Source organism: Orbicella faveolata, unplaced genomic scaffold (assembly GCF_042242905.1).
Source record: "Orbicella faveolata isolate gen_17 unplaced genomic scaffold, um_ofav_v1 contig_35, whole genome shotgun sequence".
In the NCBI taxonomy this organism is placed as follows: Eukaryota; Metazoa; Cnidaria; class Anthozoa; order Scleractinia; family Merulinidae; genus Orbicella; species Orbicella faveolata.
In genome coordinates, this window is record NW_028301564.1 from 8,577,713 (window position 1) to 8,595,212 (window position 17,500).

The 17,500-nt window shown below is 40.1% G+C and overlaps 1 protein-coding gene and 5 non-coding genes across 6 annotated transcripts; 4 read left to right on the plus strand and 2 right to left on the minus strand.

Annotated features, from left to right (window-relative positions):
• Positions 1-614: 614 nt before the first annotated feature.
• Positions 615-688, plus strand: Trnan-guu (transfer RNA asparagine (anticodon GUU)). Its single transcript has one exon. It is a non-coding gene; the product is annotated as a tRNA-Asn (tRNA).
• A 764-nt stretch (positions 689-1,452) lies between these two features.
• Trnav-uac (transfer RNA valine (anticodon UAC)) lies at positions 1,453-1,525 on the plus strand. Its single transcript has one exon. It is a non-coding gene; the product is annotated as a tRNA-Val (tRNA).
• Positions 1,526-2,242: 717 nt separating this feature from the next.
• Positions 2,243-2,314, minus strand: Trnap-ugg (transfer RNA proline (anticodon UGG)). Its single transcript has one exon. It is a non-coding gene; the product is annotated as a tRNA-Pro (tRNA).
• Positions 2,315-3,456: 1,142 nt separating this feature from the next.
• Positions 3,457-3,530, plus strand: Trnat-ugu (transfer RNA threonine (anticodon UGU)). The gene has a single exon. It is a non-coding gene; the product is annotated as a tRNA-Thr (tRNA).
• A 1,144-nt stretch (positions 3,531-4,674) lies between these two features.
• Trnav-cac (transfer RNA valine (anticodon CAC)) lies at positions 4,675-4,747 on the plus strand. The gene has a single exon. It is a non-coding gene; the product is annotated as a tRNA-Val (tRNA).
• A 3,419-nt stretch (positions 4,748-8,166) lies between these two features.
• LOC149103083 (uncharacterized) lies at positions 8,167-8,835 on the minus strand. The gene has a single exon (XM_089274155.1). It carries the CDS (start codon positions 8,833-8,835, stop codon positions 8,167-8,169), a length of 669 nt encoding a protein of 222 aa, XP_089130281.1.
• Between the last annotated feature and the right edge of the window lie 8,665 nt (positions 8,836-17,500).

Genomic DNA, 17,500 nt, shown 5'->3' on the forward strand with positions numbered 1-17,500 from the left:
TTTTTCCTCTATTTTTTTGATTAGTTTATTCCCCCTCATCGGTTTAAAACAAGAGGACCAGATCAAAATTACTTTAGATTAATATTTTCCTAGAAGTCGTTGGAAATGTTCCCCGGCCAACAGAAACAGTTGGTTATAAGTGATATTTTAATCTAGGGTTTCATGGTAGTCAGTTGGAATTGTCTCCCAAAAAAGGAGGCAGGTGTTCCGTTATTTCATATGGCCGTTGTGACGTCACAAAAACCATCGTAATATTGCCTGCTTCGTTATTATGTTGTGTTCATTGACAAAAGAGTGTTACAAAGGGCCTCTCCGGAAGTGGAACCGGCACCTCTCGCAACGCACCTAAAGCGAGAATCATGCCACTAGACCAAAAGGCCAAACATGGTTGAACGTCATTTAACAAAGGTCTTAATCTACTTCTCTCTGTCGAACTGGTCCTATAACACCTGTTTTGTGTTGTCTCATTGGCGAAGACAGTTACTACCCTATTCCCCCGGTTTTTCGCTTTTCACGTCTTTCGAGCAAGATACAATAATGTAACAGAAACCTTACGTAAGTTAAAATTTCTTCCACAAAATTTGATCAAAATTGTACAAAAAGTGTTCAAGGAAGCCTCCGTGGCGCAATCGGTTAGCGCGTTCGGCTGTTAACCGAAAGGTTGGTGGTTCAAGCCCACCCGGGGACGGTTCTTTTTGTTTTGATAATTATTTTCTATATACTTAGCGTCATGATTCCATCCATCCATCCTGTTAGCGTAATTTTTAGTTGTATTGCGTGTAAGTAGGTCTATTCAAACGAACAGCCACTGCGCGGATGTGATGTGAATAAGCCGTTATTATCGTGATCGTTATCATTATTGGTTTTTTGATGGTTGAAGCAAATTTGGCTGTAATTTTTCATAAAAGGGTACAAATTTGTCCATATTTGAATAACCCAATTAGTCCTATAATTTGTGCATTAATTATGAGTTCTTTAATCGTCGACTGTTTGTCTAATTAACGTAATTACGTCACCTCACCGCTGCGCGCATTAATCTCCCGCTCCCATAACTAGAAGTTGAAGGACTTGAACATAAGTGTATCTTTTTGTGGTGCATTAAAACGTTTATTTCTAAACAGCATAAATTTCCTAAAGTCAATCGTTTAGTTCTTGATTAAGGATATCTGAGACATTTGACGGCTAATATTGGCTTGCTTATTTGACGGTTGACGGTTAATTTTTTGGCGATTTGACGGTTAACTCCACTGAGATGCTCTGGTAACGCTAAAACAAGGATAGCATCGTTTTTGAAAAACTTCAATATTGAGCATCGTGAGAAGTAGGCAAATGTTCAACTGTTTGTTGTACTTCGTAGACTTATTTTTTCTGTCTTCCTGATTAAAAAAAAACTAGAAACGACGAGTTCCTGATTAGCACAACACTGAGTATGGCAGCTTCCAGTCGTAACGGGTTTCCGTAGTGTAGTGGTTATCACGTCCGCTTTACACGCGGAAGGTCGCCGGTTCGAGCCCGGCCGGAAACACATGATTGTTTTTTCATGAGACTAAATCTTGCTACCAACTCTTACAAAATTTTGAGTCAGCGAAAACAAAAAAAAAAAGAAAAAAAAAAAAAAAAAAACGAAAGATGTTGACGTAACTGAGCTTATTTATTCTTTTATCCTTCAGAAACTTCATATTAGGATCGATACCTTAAATAACGCTATCGAACTATGATCTTAACAAAGCTTATGTCACTGATTGTTAGTGGATTGGTAGCCAGAAATGTATGAGTTTCAGCCGGAGAAACCAAAAGTCTCTCTGCTATAAGTTGACGGTTGAATGCAATTTCTTTGTTAAATGAAAGCTTTCAAATGACCCAAGGACAAAAACCATCGCTTTAAACTTTTCCGTTCGTTTTGTTTCGTTCCAGGGTAATTTAAATGGAATAACTAATCAATTTCTTTTTTAAGTTTTGCTAATAAGATTTGGCGAAAAATAGCGTGTTAGCACGCGAGTTGCGTTGATGTTTTCTTGGAGGATCAAAATGCACGTATTAAAGCCGCTTGGGATTCTCTTGGGCTGTGACTAAAATTCGCTTTAAATTGATCAGCGGATTCACGAAAAGTCTAACAGGAAGCGAAGGAGAGAGGGAAAGAACGAGTGAATGTCTCATCCATACCTACAATTTGGAAAATACTAGTTTGCTAAAAATTGTTGTTATGATTATTTTAATTATTATTGGAAAAGAAAATTAATTCGGGCCTGTCCGGGAGTCGAACCCGGGACCTCTCGCACCCAAAGCGAGAATCATGCCACTAGACCAACAGGCCAAACGTGTAACAATTTGTTTAGACAACTTTTTCAATCTGCTACTCCCTTGACTCAGCTTGTGTTTTAATACCTGTTCTGTGTTGTGTTGTAGTTTCCAGTCCAACTCCGCTGATTAACCGAGTTTTCCGCTTCATGTCAATAGAGCAATACTGACTCAGCACTAACACGAGACATGAAATGCGAATATTTTATTGCGGATGCGTAAATCAGTCATCTGATGCGGATGTATTCGCCCGTCTAATAAGATAGTCTATCTCCTTGCAAATTAAAACTGTTGATTCTAACAATTAGAACCTGTGCTACGCCAGAAATGAAAAACCACTAAAAACGTACCCTTAAGATGTGGTCAAAAAATGTGTGGAAACGTATTCCTCATTTGCTGCAGAAGCACGGGGCCCTGAGGAAAGAGTACAAAATCAATAAGCTAGAACATTTTACAAGACACTGTTAAAACAAAGCTTAATAAAAGTTTGGACCAAGACGAAGACTGACCGACCTAGAATGACGTAAATCCCCACCAAAAGCTTAAAAAGTCATAAAACATCCCATTACACCCCGCGAACCTCCCTATCGTGCTGTCAAAATAATGATTTCTGACTAATTCGTCTCTCAATCTTCAGAAATAAAGTATTCCAAAAGCTCAAGTAATCTGGTCGTTTTCTCGCTACAAGCTCCAAGATGAAAAAAAAAAGACCAAAAAAAACATTCCAGTCTTGATTGACAGACTTCACAAAATCATGAATATCAACAAGCGAATTGTTTGTTAAACGTTTTTTCATCAGCGGGAGCGATTGCCATCAGTTGGTGAAATGTCTTTAAAAAATGAAACCAATTTTATCCCTCATCTGATCAGAACGGAAAAAAAAAAAAAAAGACAAGCAGAGAAAAAATAGCCAAACAGACAAAGAAACAAAACCATTAACGCCATAATGAAAAAAAAAACACACTTCTTTATTTAAACAGTTATGCGATTTATGTAGACCTCACAACTTGAGCTGTCTTGGTACTGCTAGGAATTACTAACAAAGTGGACATGTGACCAACTTAGTACTACTAACAATGTTTATTATTATTATTATTATTATTATTATTATTATTATTATTAAAAGAAACATACTAAAACACGTTATATCTAATGTAGGGCGCCGTAGCTCAGTTGGTTAGAGCGCCTGTCTTGTAAACAGGAGGTCATGGGTTCAAATCCCATCGGCGCCTTTGAGATGTCGCACTTTTTAATTCTCATTACGTTTGCTCATGGAAGCTTCACATTTTGTATAGCTGGGAATTTTTGTATGGCTGTGTTATCCATTGGATTTACTTTTAAGGCCCACGCTTGAGTCGACTGAAAAATTATGTGAAGGTACATTTAAAGTGCTACTATGATGAAATTCGCTTCTTTCCTACCTAACCCATTTTAAAGCATACACAAGAGACTTTACGCCGAAGAAAAATGCTGTTTACTATTTCAAAGATCTCTTTTTGTTTCAGAGATATTCAAGTTTTTAAAATGTGCAAATTAGCCAGGTGATGACGTCATAAACTCCACCAAATTTTGATCAAATTTGATGTAAAAAGATATCTCATGCAGCCAATTTGAATCAGAAATCTTTGATTCTTTGCAGTATGATTCTACTGGGTGAGCTCCACAATATGAGCTTATCAATTCTGTTACCATGGAAACATACCGGTTTCCAGACCTCCCCAATATTAAAAGCATTTCGTTCCATTTTGATATTTGCCAGTGGTACCTCATCTGCATCATCCAGCAAGGATTTAAATATGGTGGGTGTTGTGTTTGCCAGTGGTGCCTCATCTGCATCATCCAGCAAGGATTTAAATATGGTGGGTGTTGTGTTTGCCAGTGGTGCCTCATCTGCATCATCCAGCAAGGATATAAATATGGTGGGTGCTGTTTGTCGCCTTGCTTAATATTTCTCGAGCAGAAAATCACTAAAATATTGAAAACAGACTGGAGAGGACTGAAAAACAGTGAGTTGCCATGTAAACATAATTTTTTATAGCCATAGGTGTGTAGCCTGTAGAACTATCAGCCTACCAAGTTTCAATGGTCTCCGCTGCAAATTGACCGGGATAGCTCTATTTATATATTTGATGCAATATTGGGTTTAGTGTATGACGTCATCAGTCTTCTCATTTGTATATTTTACTCATTTTTAAAAACTTAAATATCTCCGGAACTAATGCAGATACATGTATTTGCAAACGGTAAACGGCGTTTACATCTTTCGTGGAATTCCATGTGATTCACCCAAAAATTCAAGGAGTAAAATTTGATCATAGGACCACGTAAACGTAGTTTAGAAATACTTCGTTTTAAGATCATTAGTGGTTCACCGAGGTTTCCGTAGTGTAGTGGCTATCACGTCCGCCTCACACGCAGAAGGTCCCCAGTTCGAGCCCGGCCGGAAACATTCTTTTTCGTTTCTTTATTTCACTTCTGCAGTTGCTTTTTTATGATTGCATGTCTCGATTTCTTTATGAACTGTTTTATAACATCTTGTATTACAGTGACGAGGAGGCCAGTATAGTGGCGGGAAAGAACCTGATTTCCTGATAACCTGATAGCCTGATCTTGAGTAATGATACTCAAGTTATAGTAATCTTGACAACATAAACACTCTTGTTCTTTGGCCATTTCAATTTAACAAGAAATAAAATGCAAACAGCGGCAACAAACATAACACATGAACTACGCATGGTTTGGAACAACAATCTAAAATTTTCTTGACGTTTCGCATGCTACAGCACGCATTTTCAGAAGTGACGGTTACAAAAAAACGAAAGATTTAAGACTTAAAAATACAAAGCGAGGTACTGGTAACTAACTAAACAATAACGAAAACAAAAGGTGATAGCTAATAAAGAGACAGCTTTTCACTGCTAGCATTGTCATTAAGTGTTGGTTTTAAGTCTCGTATAAACAATGTTTCTTTTATTTTACAATGTAAATCACATTGTCCACTAGCTAAGACCTCGAAATGGTCCCATTTGATTTTATGGCCGGTGGAGATTGCGTGATCAGCAACAGCGGAAGCGTGACCCACTTGCGTAAGGGCTTTAAAATGCTCGACCTTTCTGTCATGCAGTCGTCGCTTTGTGTTTTGCCGATATAGAAAGCGTCACAATCCCAGCAGCTGGCTTTGTATACGACTTTAGATTTTTGCGAGCGATTTAAACGATCTTTGTAAGGAAAAAAGGACTTAACGCGGCAAGTGTTCTGAAAAATCAACCTAAGACTGACGAAACCAAAAACTTTATTAACACAAGATTTAAGACGGCGTTTAAAAATTTCGCTTCCAAAACCTAAATAAGGAAGCACAAGGATTACATCTCTCTTGGGAACCGTGGTAACAGTTTCGGAAGGTCTGTTCCTATGCTTGTTTAAGACATCATTCATATTGAAGGAAATTATGCCTTTCGGGTAACCATTTAGAAGCAGTGTTTTCTTTAGATCAGAGAGAGCAGTGTACGGGTCCGCAAATGATCCCAGGACCGCAAATGATCCCCAAATTGAACCGCAAATGATCCCGCACCGGAAATGATCCCCATATTGGACCGCAAATGATCCCGATCAAAAAATAAGGAATGGCATGGATATCAGAGGAAGGTGGGAACATATACAAAAATTATGAAGTAAAAAACATGTTTTATCATTTTACAAAAAAATATTCCACAGTTGCTGTTTTGTTCTTCGAACGGTTCAGATCGTTTTCACTGTCACGCAATAAAAAACAATAATAAATCGAAAACCAATCAATAGAAAAAGCTAAGACATTGTGATATACGCTATAGAAGATAACTAAATAGGACACTTCTCCAAGTTTTAGGCCTGTGCGTTTCCCCAAACTTCAGAAATTCGTCGTAAATGTTTCCCAGAAATTTACAGAGCCCAGTAAGAAAACGCCATGTTGGTATACATTCGTGGTACACCAATATGGCAGCCGGAATATAGTGTAAACATCTAGAACTTACTTTGGGTTTCCGGGCGACTGATTATCAGTACTAAACAAACAAGCATTCACATAAGCACTTTTCCTAATGTTCTAACTTCCAAAAAGGCTCAAAATCATGAGATGAGGATATATTTTTCAACAAACACGATCGTAGCCTTGCGTCACGCAACCTCCATAACCCTGAAATTCAAAATGCTCTGGTTTCCAAACGAAGCACGCTAATTGTAAACAGATATAAATATACCGCCTCTTATGCCTGATGAGGATAGAAACACGTCACGTGAAGACGATCTATTGAATTAGAATTCTTAGAAAAACACAAACTTGTAAACATTCTCGAAATCCCGGTGGCGATAGTATCAAACATCTATCAAACAGCTAACTTGTCAAAACGAAGTGCAAGTCTTGGCCTTGCTTGGTCATGAAGGACCATGAAGCTGAACTTCATAACTATAGCTTGGAATTTTGGCTTCTTAGAATACTCAAGTAGTCATTTCCGAGGAATTAAAACCAAAATACGACCAAGGAAAAATAACAAAATAAATTTGTTCAAATTTCCAGTGCTATACACCAGGTGTTTTACAGAGTGATGAAGCGATAGGCTTCTAGGTCTCGGGGGGGGGGGGGGTAATTTGGGAATTTTCGGGTGGGGATGTGCCGCTGGGACACTGGAACCCTTAGCCTATACCAGAGCTAGTTCAGCTGAATTTTGCTATCCTATACTAGAGAAAACTCCCCAAATCCCTCCATTTATCGACTCTGTTGAGGCTGATTTTGCGTAAATTTAAACTTGCCGATTTGATTTTTTTATATTTTTGAGTGGCAATTCCTGGTTTCCTTAGTCTAGATGAAATCTTCAACTAACTAGTCGGTTTTGTGAAAAATTATACCCTATTCTAGACCCAAACGCTCTGATTTATATATCCTATCCTAGAGTAAACTCCTTGAAAACCATACCCTTCACAGCCGCACATACCTCTATAGCCCATATATGGCAGTGCTCCCTCCCCCGGGCCCGGGGGTTAGGTCTACGCAGGTAACAGCCTCTTCCTTAATAGTTGCTTCATGGTTAGATTTTAGTTTAAAACTTTAGACGAGTGGCGTTAATGGCTGATAAAATGTGATTTAACTATAACACCGAAATATCAATGTTTAACAAAAGAGGATATGTAGCGTATGTTGCACTGATCATAATTTTACTGAGAATTGCAAAGAAATGCAAGCCAAGTCGCGTTTTGATGATTGAGTGGTGATATTCATAACATCGTAGTTAGCAACACAATTTAGTCGAAATGACCCAATATGCCACGGGTTAAAACTGACCGGGTTCAATATGACCCGGGTTAAGACTTTGCTGGGTATCGAGAGCAACATTATTCCCCTCCAGTTACCGCACCGACTAAGGTCCCCTTTCTTTGTCAGCTTTACTAGAAGACCTCTCTTCCAGTCATCTGGAAGCTCTTCTTTCTCCCATGCGAAGGTTAAAATTCTATGCAGTGCCTCCACAGTACAAGGACCTCCCTCCTTCAATGCCTCAGAAGGGATGTTATCTACCCCTGGAGCTTTGGCATTCTTTAGTTGAGTGAGGGCTGATCTTATTTCTCCTTTGAAAATAGGTCCTGCGCCGATGTTCAGGGGAACATCTGCAGGCAGAGGATCTGGTAATTGGCTTGGGGCTGGTCTGGTCAATACGGATTCAAAATGCCTCTTCCATCGCTGGAGCTGATCTTCCATTTTCGTCAAGAGAGTTCCACCTTCACTTCTAATTGGGCGATTCTGGTTGCATCTTATCCCACTAAGTTTTCGTGTTGTCATAAATAGTGTTCTTAGATCATTGTTCTTAGCCGCGTCTTCTGCTTCTCGTGCAATGCTCTCAATTAAATCCCTTTTGTCTCTTCGGCAAGATTTCTTAACCTCTCTATTCTTTTCATTGTAGTATCTGGTTGCTTCACGTTCCCTTGTCTCCTTCGAGCGTCATTCAGTATCTGCTTCGCCTTTCGTCTTTCTTCAACCTTCCTGTAAGTCTCGTCAGACAGCCACTCCTTCCGAGTCCTTTTCATACGTCCGAGAACACTCCCACATGTATCAACAAGTATTTTCTTGGTTTTCTCCCATTGTGCATTGATATCAGTATCTTGGGCCCGTTCATCTTCATCCCCGCTTGGATTTCTTACTATTTCTTCTTCTTCCTCTTGAAGGGATAGGGATTCAAACCGGTTTTGCAACTCAATTTGAAAGGCCTGTTTTGTGTCAGGGTCTCTCAATTTCATGACATCAAATTTCCATCTTGTATTTACGAACGGCTTTCTTGCAGCCAGCTTGATCTTCAGAGAGGCTACCACAAGGTGATGGTCAGAACCAATAGTAGCTCCCCTTTTTACGCGCACATCCTGCAGTGAAGTTCTCCATCGCTGACTTATCAGAATGTGATCGAATTGGTTTTCAGTCACTCCATCTGGGGATATCCAGGTCGCTTTATGTACCCTCTTATGGGGAGAGAGAGTTCCACCAATACTTAGACCGTTCAATGCACAACTCTTCGCCATTTTCATTCACATCTCCAAGTCCTTCCTTTTCCATAATCCTCTCAATGCTGGCATTATTCCGTCCAAGCTTTGCATTAAAGTCGCCCATTACGATGAAGATATCTCTATTCGGAGCCTTATCGACCACAGTCTGCAGTTTGTTGTAAAATTCCTCTTTCTCATATGGCTCAGCATTGTTCGTAGGAGCATAGCACTGTATGATTGTGATCTTTTGAATTTTAGCGTTAATTCTGGCTGTAATAATGCGATCATCAATCGGGCGGGCGGGCGCTCTATCCACTGAGCTACGAGAACTCATGGAGAGCAAGGTCATTTAAATGAGTTGATATATGACAGGTGTCCTGCATACTGCTAGGATCAACACTATCGAAGTCATCGTGAGTAGTGATAAGTTAATAAAGATGGGGAATTTTTAAGCTCGGTAATGAAATGTGAAGATGAATTAATCAACATGACACGAGCGTGGGACAAAGAAAAATTCTGAGTTTCTCGTAGCTCAGTGGATAGAGCGCCCGCCCGGTGTTCGGGAGGTCATGGGTTCGATTCCTGTCGGGGACTCAGAATTTTTCTTTGTCCCACGCTCGTGTCATGTTGATTAACTCATCTTCACGTTTCATTACCGAGCTTAAAATTCACTATCTTTATTAACTTATCACATATCACATATTCTTGGTTTTCATGTGACGTAGTCATATTCCAAAATTTGAAATTATCCTTCCTTCTGAGGTTTTAGTTTCATCAGATAAAAGGCCCTGTAGGAACGTGACGTTTGGCAATGTTTTAGCTCGACAGAGTTCTTCTTTTTGTAACAGAGCACTCCAAGCTTTTGCGTTGCGTGACATGAAAATGGCGGCCAGAAAAGACTGTCGCGTAGGTCAAAAGACGAGTTATCGCTTTAGTTTTTGTTAAATAAACGGTGCTTGCACTAGAAGAAGCATTTATTTCAATGTGTCGGAGCACTAGAGTAAAAATGTTCGTTTCAATAGCAAAACTCAAGGACGGATGTTTTTGTTATTTTACGGTCGCCATGTTTGTGCCCCTCCGAAGGGCACAAACATGGCGTCTCCATACAAAGTTCTATAAATTTGGATGACACGCTTCTGCGAATAACGGGCGAATGAACAACAGCAGAAACCTGATTCTTGGCGAGGTTGTTTATATAGCAATCATCTATCATATCCTAGATTCTTGAATTTATTTATTGAATGGTTACGATTTTTAGTTTTGATCACATGACTGGTGAAAACCAAGAATAGCATATAAGTTTCTGAATTTGTAATTTCTATATAACCGATCAAATTCAACGATCTTTTTATTGTGTTTCAAGCGCAAAATAGGTCCGTGAGTTTGTTTCTGTTTAAAATCAGTAACAAATCACTAGATAGTGTTATCTCAGCTGGCTTACTTAAGCAAAACAACTGTCCGTGCGAGGGTCAAACTCACGACCTTGGTGTTATCAGCACCACGCTCTGCCGACTGAGTTAACGGACCAGGTTCATTAATCTCGTTACTGTCTCTTATCAAGTAAGAAAAAATTAATCAGTATGAGCTGTAATACGAAAGGTTGGGTGCAGTGAGATTGAGGAGCCGCTTAGCAATTGCAATTTGACATCTTGAACTTCTCAAATGGCAGGGCGCTCCCTTAGCATGCAGGAGGTACCAGGATCGATACCAGGATTCTCCAGATTTCCTTTTTTTTTCGTTCAAAATCATTATTTTTCCAGATTCAGCAACTCCTTCTTATGGAAATACGGGTGTATGTCTGCAATAAAAAAAAGCATCACCTTTGTGAGAACGTCAGTTGGACGTGTGTTCATATGTGGCGTTTGTTTCAACTTGCAAAAAGATAAAATTGTAATTCTAGCGAGATATAACATCGGTAAAGCGTCTGCATGAATAAATTGATAAAATAGCTTTCTGTTCATCATCATCAAATAGGAATTGACCCCGCTAAAAGACCTAAATTAAAACAAGGTATAAATTCGTTAAGAACAGCATATTGTGGTAGGCTGAACATTAGGCTATTTACAAATCTATGGCGATCTAGAACATCAGTCCGTAATTACATTTACCCTTCACATATGAAGCAGCAGATGGCAGTCTGAACTGATTCTCGCACGTGGATTAGATGCTCTGTTTGTTTTATTCTTTCGCAATGTGAAATAAATACTAAGTGATTACGATCGGCGCGTTTTCAATTAATTTCCTCTCCCTGGAGAGAGCAAAATTAATTTTAAAACTGAACTGCCAGCGCTGTAGCAATTACCGAGCTGGAATAAAAAGCTTCACAAGGTCTCATTGTTAATTAATTTCTTTCTCCGAAGAACGATTTAATTTTTTAAAAATGCATTTGCTGTCATTTAAAGACAAGGAAATTGACTACCCCTTCCACTAAAGGAAGATTGCTTTTATGACACCATTCAGGAAGGCTTACTTTAATTTGTTACAAGTCTTTTGCTTTGGCGCAAACTTCAACGTTCAACAGATCCTACCCAGTAACAATTCTGAGAAAAAGAATGCATGTCTTTAAACATTTCAGGGAATTCTACAACGAACGAGACAAGAGTGGAGCTGGTAAAGAAAGCCTCAAATGGAAAACTTTATTTTACGATCGACAAGTTATTCATTTGTTTGTCAGCGTCAGTAGTTATCGGAGTTGGAATCGCTGGAAATATTTCCGTCCTGTCCATAATCAAGAGAACCCAGTCGCTTCAAACCGCTCAGAATTATTTATTGGCAAATCTAGCGGCTGCCGATGTCACAAGTCTCCTGTTTTGTAGTTTTTCCCTCATCCCAATGATTAAGGTCCTTCCAGATGGAGCTGTAGGAACTGTTCTCTGTATGTTCATTGTCGGCTTAAACGTTCCTCTGACTGCTACGGTTGTCTTGGTATTGACGCTTACAATCCTAGCAATAGAGCGCTATAACGCAGTAGTAAGACCTCTACGGATGTTGCAGCTTACGAGAGAAACGGTCCGATACGCAATTATTGGCACATGGATACCATCTGTTGCCTTAAACACACCATTGTTTGTGTACACAAACTACAAGTTCAAGACAGCAGCTTGCCGACAGACGTACAGTGAGCACGCAGAGTTAACTCATATAGTCTTCTACATAATTTTTGTTTTCACTCTTCCTTTTCTCGTTATTAGCTTTTGCTACAGTAAACTTGTGAAAGCGCTCAATCACAGAAGTGTGGTTACGCATGATAGCAACATCCCAGAAAAAGAGCTCATTCGGCAACGAAAACAACTCTTGAAGATGTCGGTGACAGTTACTCTTGCGTTCGGGGCGTGTGTTTTACCTCACTCCATGACGGGCCGTACGGGGCTACTACTGTAAGTACCGCAGAGAAATTAAATGGTAGGAACTTTTCCCAGCATTCTTATACTCTTACTAGGATTCTTCGTCTTGCGGCCAGGGAAGGCGTCATAATCTATTTCAGTGACATGTAGATGATATTAAAACAAAAGCAAAAAAATACACCAGAAAGGGCCGATGGAACATGAGACAAGCTTTAAAATGAAGTCACGATAGTAATAATGCTTTAATCACGCCAATAATCTGGAACAAAACAAGGTCATTATAGATCGAATCACGTCTAAACACACGTCACGAGGGAAAGACTTGCGCAGGAAAAAAACGTGAGCGGACAAAACCGGGGAATGCAAATAAATCAAGAAATCCCGCAATGATGAACGAATTACACATCCTGAACCTTCCTTTGCTTCTCCCCCTGAACCAAGTTCAGATCTACGAACTGAACGTAAAGATACCAAAGTGCCTACTAATGAATGTTGAGCGCGGCGAGCAGACGTAAATGTCTTGTTTACCCAATGAAAGCCATCACAATAAACTCTGAGCTTGCATCGAGACGTTTGTCCGGGCGTAAAGGAGCGTTTGATTAATCAATTTAAAACAGATCTTAACGGATAGAAACCCAGATGATCTGGAATACTTGTCTGATTATGTCGTTGGCAGTGGGAGCCACGTGCAGTATTATCATGCTCGGCAATTGAAGTTATTGTGTAGAAAATATCGCACAATTACATAGCCGAGGGCAAAAAAAAAAAAAATACACGCAACGAATCGTAAAAGTCCCTAAGTAACGACCTCCGAAAGAAGTGAGCCCACCCCCCCCCCTCCCCCATCCCCTGAGAATAGAGGAACTAAGGTTCAAAAGTACAATTATTTTTCCAATCAATAACCTGAATAACGTACGATAAACTGATGACGATTCAACTAGGGAAAGTATAGCTTATTCCAGGAAGCGTCATGCAGCGTCCTGGTAAAACAAACCCCGCAATATTTTCATCAAGTAATAAGAGGGTACTGAGAGGACCTTTTCTTCAAATTGAAATTACTAAAATTGACAACTTTGGATCACTTTTTAATAGGAACGCATAAAATGAACGTTTAGTCATATTGAAATTAAAAACTCGACCAGAGCAGTTAAATATTTATAAAGCAGACTAACGTAGCAGTGCATCATGAATAGTAAAAATAGTTTAAGGTATCTTACATCACGGTCTACATATAAAGTGCCCAGCCATGTGCCAGCAACATAAATTTGAACTGGAACGAAGAATTTCTAAGTGATTTATAAGAACTCAGCGTTTTTACGAATCACGCCCACAGCCTTAGAGGAATACAGCCCTGTTCTCATACAATTAAAAAAAAAAAACACCAGGAAGAGATACTTACAGTAGAAGTCGTTCCCTCATTAAGTGAGAGATTCTCGCCCATATCAACTTTCTTTTCTCTCGTAAGTTCTCGCGCGTTTAGAAATACGCCACACTCGCGTTTTAGGTGCAGGGATCCCAACCAATGCTTACCTAACTTTTTAAAGTTGCTGCTTTTAGCCCTCCCCCAAATCTACACACGTGTATTTCTCTTGTGGAAAACTATCGATTTGCACAGTGTTTGGGTTGGAGATTCTAGCCCATATCGACTTTCTTTTCTCTCGTAACTTCTGGCGCGTTTAGAAATGCGCCACACTCGCGTTTTAGGTGCAAGAATCCCTACCAATGTTTACCTAACTTTTTAAAGATGCTACTTTTAGCCCTCCCCCAAATATACACACGTGTATTTTACTAATGGAAGTCTATCGATTTGGACAGTGTTTGGGTGAGAAATTTTCGCCCCTATCAACTTTCTTTTCTCTCGTAAGTTCTCGCGCGTTTAGAGATTCGCCACACTCGCGTTTTAGGTGCGGGCCGGGATCCCAACTAATGCTTAAAAATGCTACTTTCAGCCCTCCCCCAAATCTACACACGTGTATTTCACTTGCGGAAGTCTGTCGCTTTGGACAATGCTTGGGTTAAAGATTCTCGCCCATTTATATCTTTTTTTCACTGGCGTGTTTTCGCGCGTTTAGCCATGCGGCACACTCGCGTTTTTTTGTGTGGGGATCCCAAACTATGCTTACGGGCCTCATTAAAAATGCTAGTTTTGGCCCTCCCTCAAATTTACACAAGTGTATTTCACTTGTGGAAGTCTATCGATTTGGACAGTGCTTGGGTTGAATATTCTTTCCCTTGTCAATTTCTCCCGCGTGTTCTCGCACGTTAAGTGAGGCGGCACACTTGTTTTCAGATGCGGGAATCCCAAACTTTGCTTACCTCGCTTTTTAAAGATGCTAGTTTTAGCCCTCTTCCAAATCTCCAACGTGTATTTCACTTATGGAAGTTTATCTATTCGAACAGTGTTTGGGTGGATATTTTCAACGATGTCAATTTACTTTTCCCTTGTCTTTTCTCGCGCGTTTAGCTATGCGGCACACTCGAACTTTTGCTTTTCTCTCGCGTGTTTTCGCGCGTTTACAGATACGCCATACTCGCGATTTCGGCGTCGTGATCTTAAACTATGCTTACTGGACTTTTTAAAGATGCTGCATTCGGCATCTTCTCAAATCTACACACTTGTATTTCACTTGTGGAAGTCTGTCCCTTTAGACAATGCCTGGATTAAAGATTCTCGCCCATTTATATCTTCTTTTTTACTCGCGTGTTTTCACGCATTTAGCGATGCGGCACAATCAAGTTTTTGGTGTAGGGATCCCAAACTATGCTTACGGGGCTCTTTAAAAATGCTACTTTTGGCCCTAGTCCAAATTTACACAAATGTATTTCACTTGAGGAAGTCTATCGACTTGGACAGCGCTTAGGTTGGAGATTCTCGCCCATATCAACTTTTTTTTCTCTCGCAAGTTCTCGGGCGTTTAGAGATGCGCCTCACTCGCGTTTTAGGTGCGGTGATCCCAACCAATGCTTACCTAACTTTTTAGAGATGCAACTTTTAGCCTTTCCCCAAATCTACACACGTGTATCTTGCTAAACGCGCGAACACACGCGAGTAAAACAACAAAGGATATAAATGGGCGAAAATCTTTAACCCAGGCAAAACGACAGACTTCCACAAGTGAAATACACGTGTGTAGATTTGAGAAAGGGCCAAATCTAGCATCTTTAAAAAGTCCATTGAACATAGTTTAAGATCCCGACCCTAAAACCGCGAGTGTGGCACATCTCTAAACGCACGAGAACTTACTAGCGAAAAGAAAGTTGATATAGGCGAGAATATCTTACCCAAGTACTGTGAAAATCAGTAGACTTCCACAAGTGAAATACACGAGTGTAGATTTGAGAAAGGGCCAAATCTAACATTTTCAAAAGGTTCAGTAAGCATAGTTTGAGATACCAAAACCGAAATCGCGAGTGTAACGCAACTCTAAACGCGCAAAAACACGTGAGAGAAATAAAATATAAATGGGCAAGAATCACCAACCCAAGCATTATCCAAAGCGACAGACTACCACAAGTGAAATGCACGTGTGTACATTTGAGAGAGAGCTAAATCTAGCATCTTTAAAAAGTCCAGTAAGCATAGTTTGAGATCTCGACACCAAAACTGCGAGTGGGGCGCATCTCTACACGCGCGAGAACTTACTAGAGAAAAGAAAGTTGATATAGGCGAGAATCTCTCACCCAAGCACTGTCCAAATCGGTAGGCTTTCACAACTGAAATAAACGTGTGTAGCTTTGGGGGAGGGCTAAAAGTAGCATCTTTAAAAAGTTAGGTGAGCATTGGTTGGGATTCTCGCACCTAAAACGCGAGTGTGGCGCATCTCTTAACGCGCGAAAACTTACGAGGGAAAAGAATGTTGGTATGGGCGAAAATCTTTAACCGAAACACTGTCCAAATCGATAGACTTTGACAAGTTAAATACACGTGTTTAGATTTGAGGAAGGGCTAAAAGTTGCATTTTTAAAAAGTTAGGTAATCCCTGGTTGGGATCCCCGCTCCTAAAACGCAAGTGAGGCGCATCTATAAACGCGCGAGAACTTACAAGACAAAAGAAACTTGATATGGGCGAAAATCTCCAACTTAAGCACCGTCCAAATCGATAGAATTCCATAAGTGAAATACGTTTGTGTAGATTTGGGGGAAGGCCGAAACTAGAATTTTTAAAGATTCCCGCAAGCATAGTTTGGGATCCCCACACCAAAAACGCGAACTTCCCGCATTGCTAAACGCGCGAAAACACGCGAGTCAAAAACAGATCTAAATAGGCGAGAATCTTTCAAGTGCACCTAACCCCACTTTTTTTTTAGCTAAAATAATAAAGCCTATTTTGTGGAGTAATTTGCTGCAAAAAATTTTCGATTTGGTTAAATCTTTGATTTTCTATGGCTCGTCAAAGTACGTCAAAACGCCGCCATTTTGGTTCACGACCGAGTTTAACGGGGCATGGGTCGAGGGCCGGATGTGACGTCAAATCCAAAACACGGTGATTCTGTAAATTCGCATATTTACTTGTTTCTTTGGGGAAAGGCAGGGAAAGTAGTTCGAAAAAATGCAAGCCAGGTGCGTTGTAGTGGGATGTAGCAACACAGCAAACGTACAGGAGGTACTGCGCTTCATGCCATACCGTTTTATGGAGAGATGGTCGTCCTGAAGAGAAGAAACGTACGAAGCGATGGGTCGATTTCGCCGGCAATTTCGTGAAAGCGAAACGTGCAAAGTGAGAGCCGTCTGAGTTCGGTGATCTGTTCTAAGCATTTCAAAGAAGATGATTTCGCTCGACGCCTGGATTTTCGGGGGGAGGAATGGATTTTGCTGATTCCATGGCTTAAGCGAGACGAATTTGGAATAACCGCTTTTCCATCGATTCATGCAGCCGTTGTTGCATCTGATCTGAGAAACAGCAGCAGTGAGTCGGCACAGCTGACAGATACAGAAGAATGGTGAGATATTTTTTTCTGAGCAAATGTTCCCTGCCTTGATATGTTAGTTTCCTTCCTTGTTCAATTCTTTGAAAAAGAAATCTGTAAGGGTAGTTTGGGCAAGATTTGAATCCTTTCAAAGTCATGCGGACAAGCACACTAGTTTGGAAGACCCACCATTCAACGAATGCGGCCATGGAGACATTCAAACAAGGAATGGCTTAGAATTAGTTTATATGTTCAGAACCCTTTTTACGTGTGGGTATTATCAAAATACAGAGAACATACTTTGGCCAGGACCAGAACAATTTCAAGCTGTCTGTGTATGTGTCTGTTTCTGCATGAGGCTTGTGGACTTGAATTGTATTTATAGGAAGTTTTAATTATTGATACCATGGTAACACATGCTTATGAGATTGCATCTCTGCTGACCAAAT

Coding starts and splice junctions, on each gene's coding strand:
- LOC149103083 (XM_089274155.1), bottom strand. CDS start 8,835: ATGGCGAAGAGTTGTGCATTGAACGGTCTAAGTATTGGTGGAACTCTC.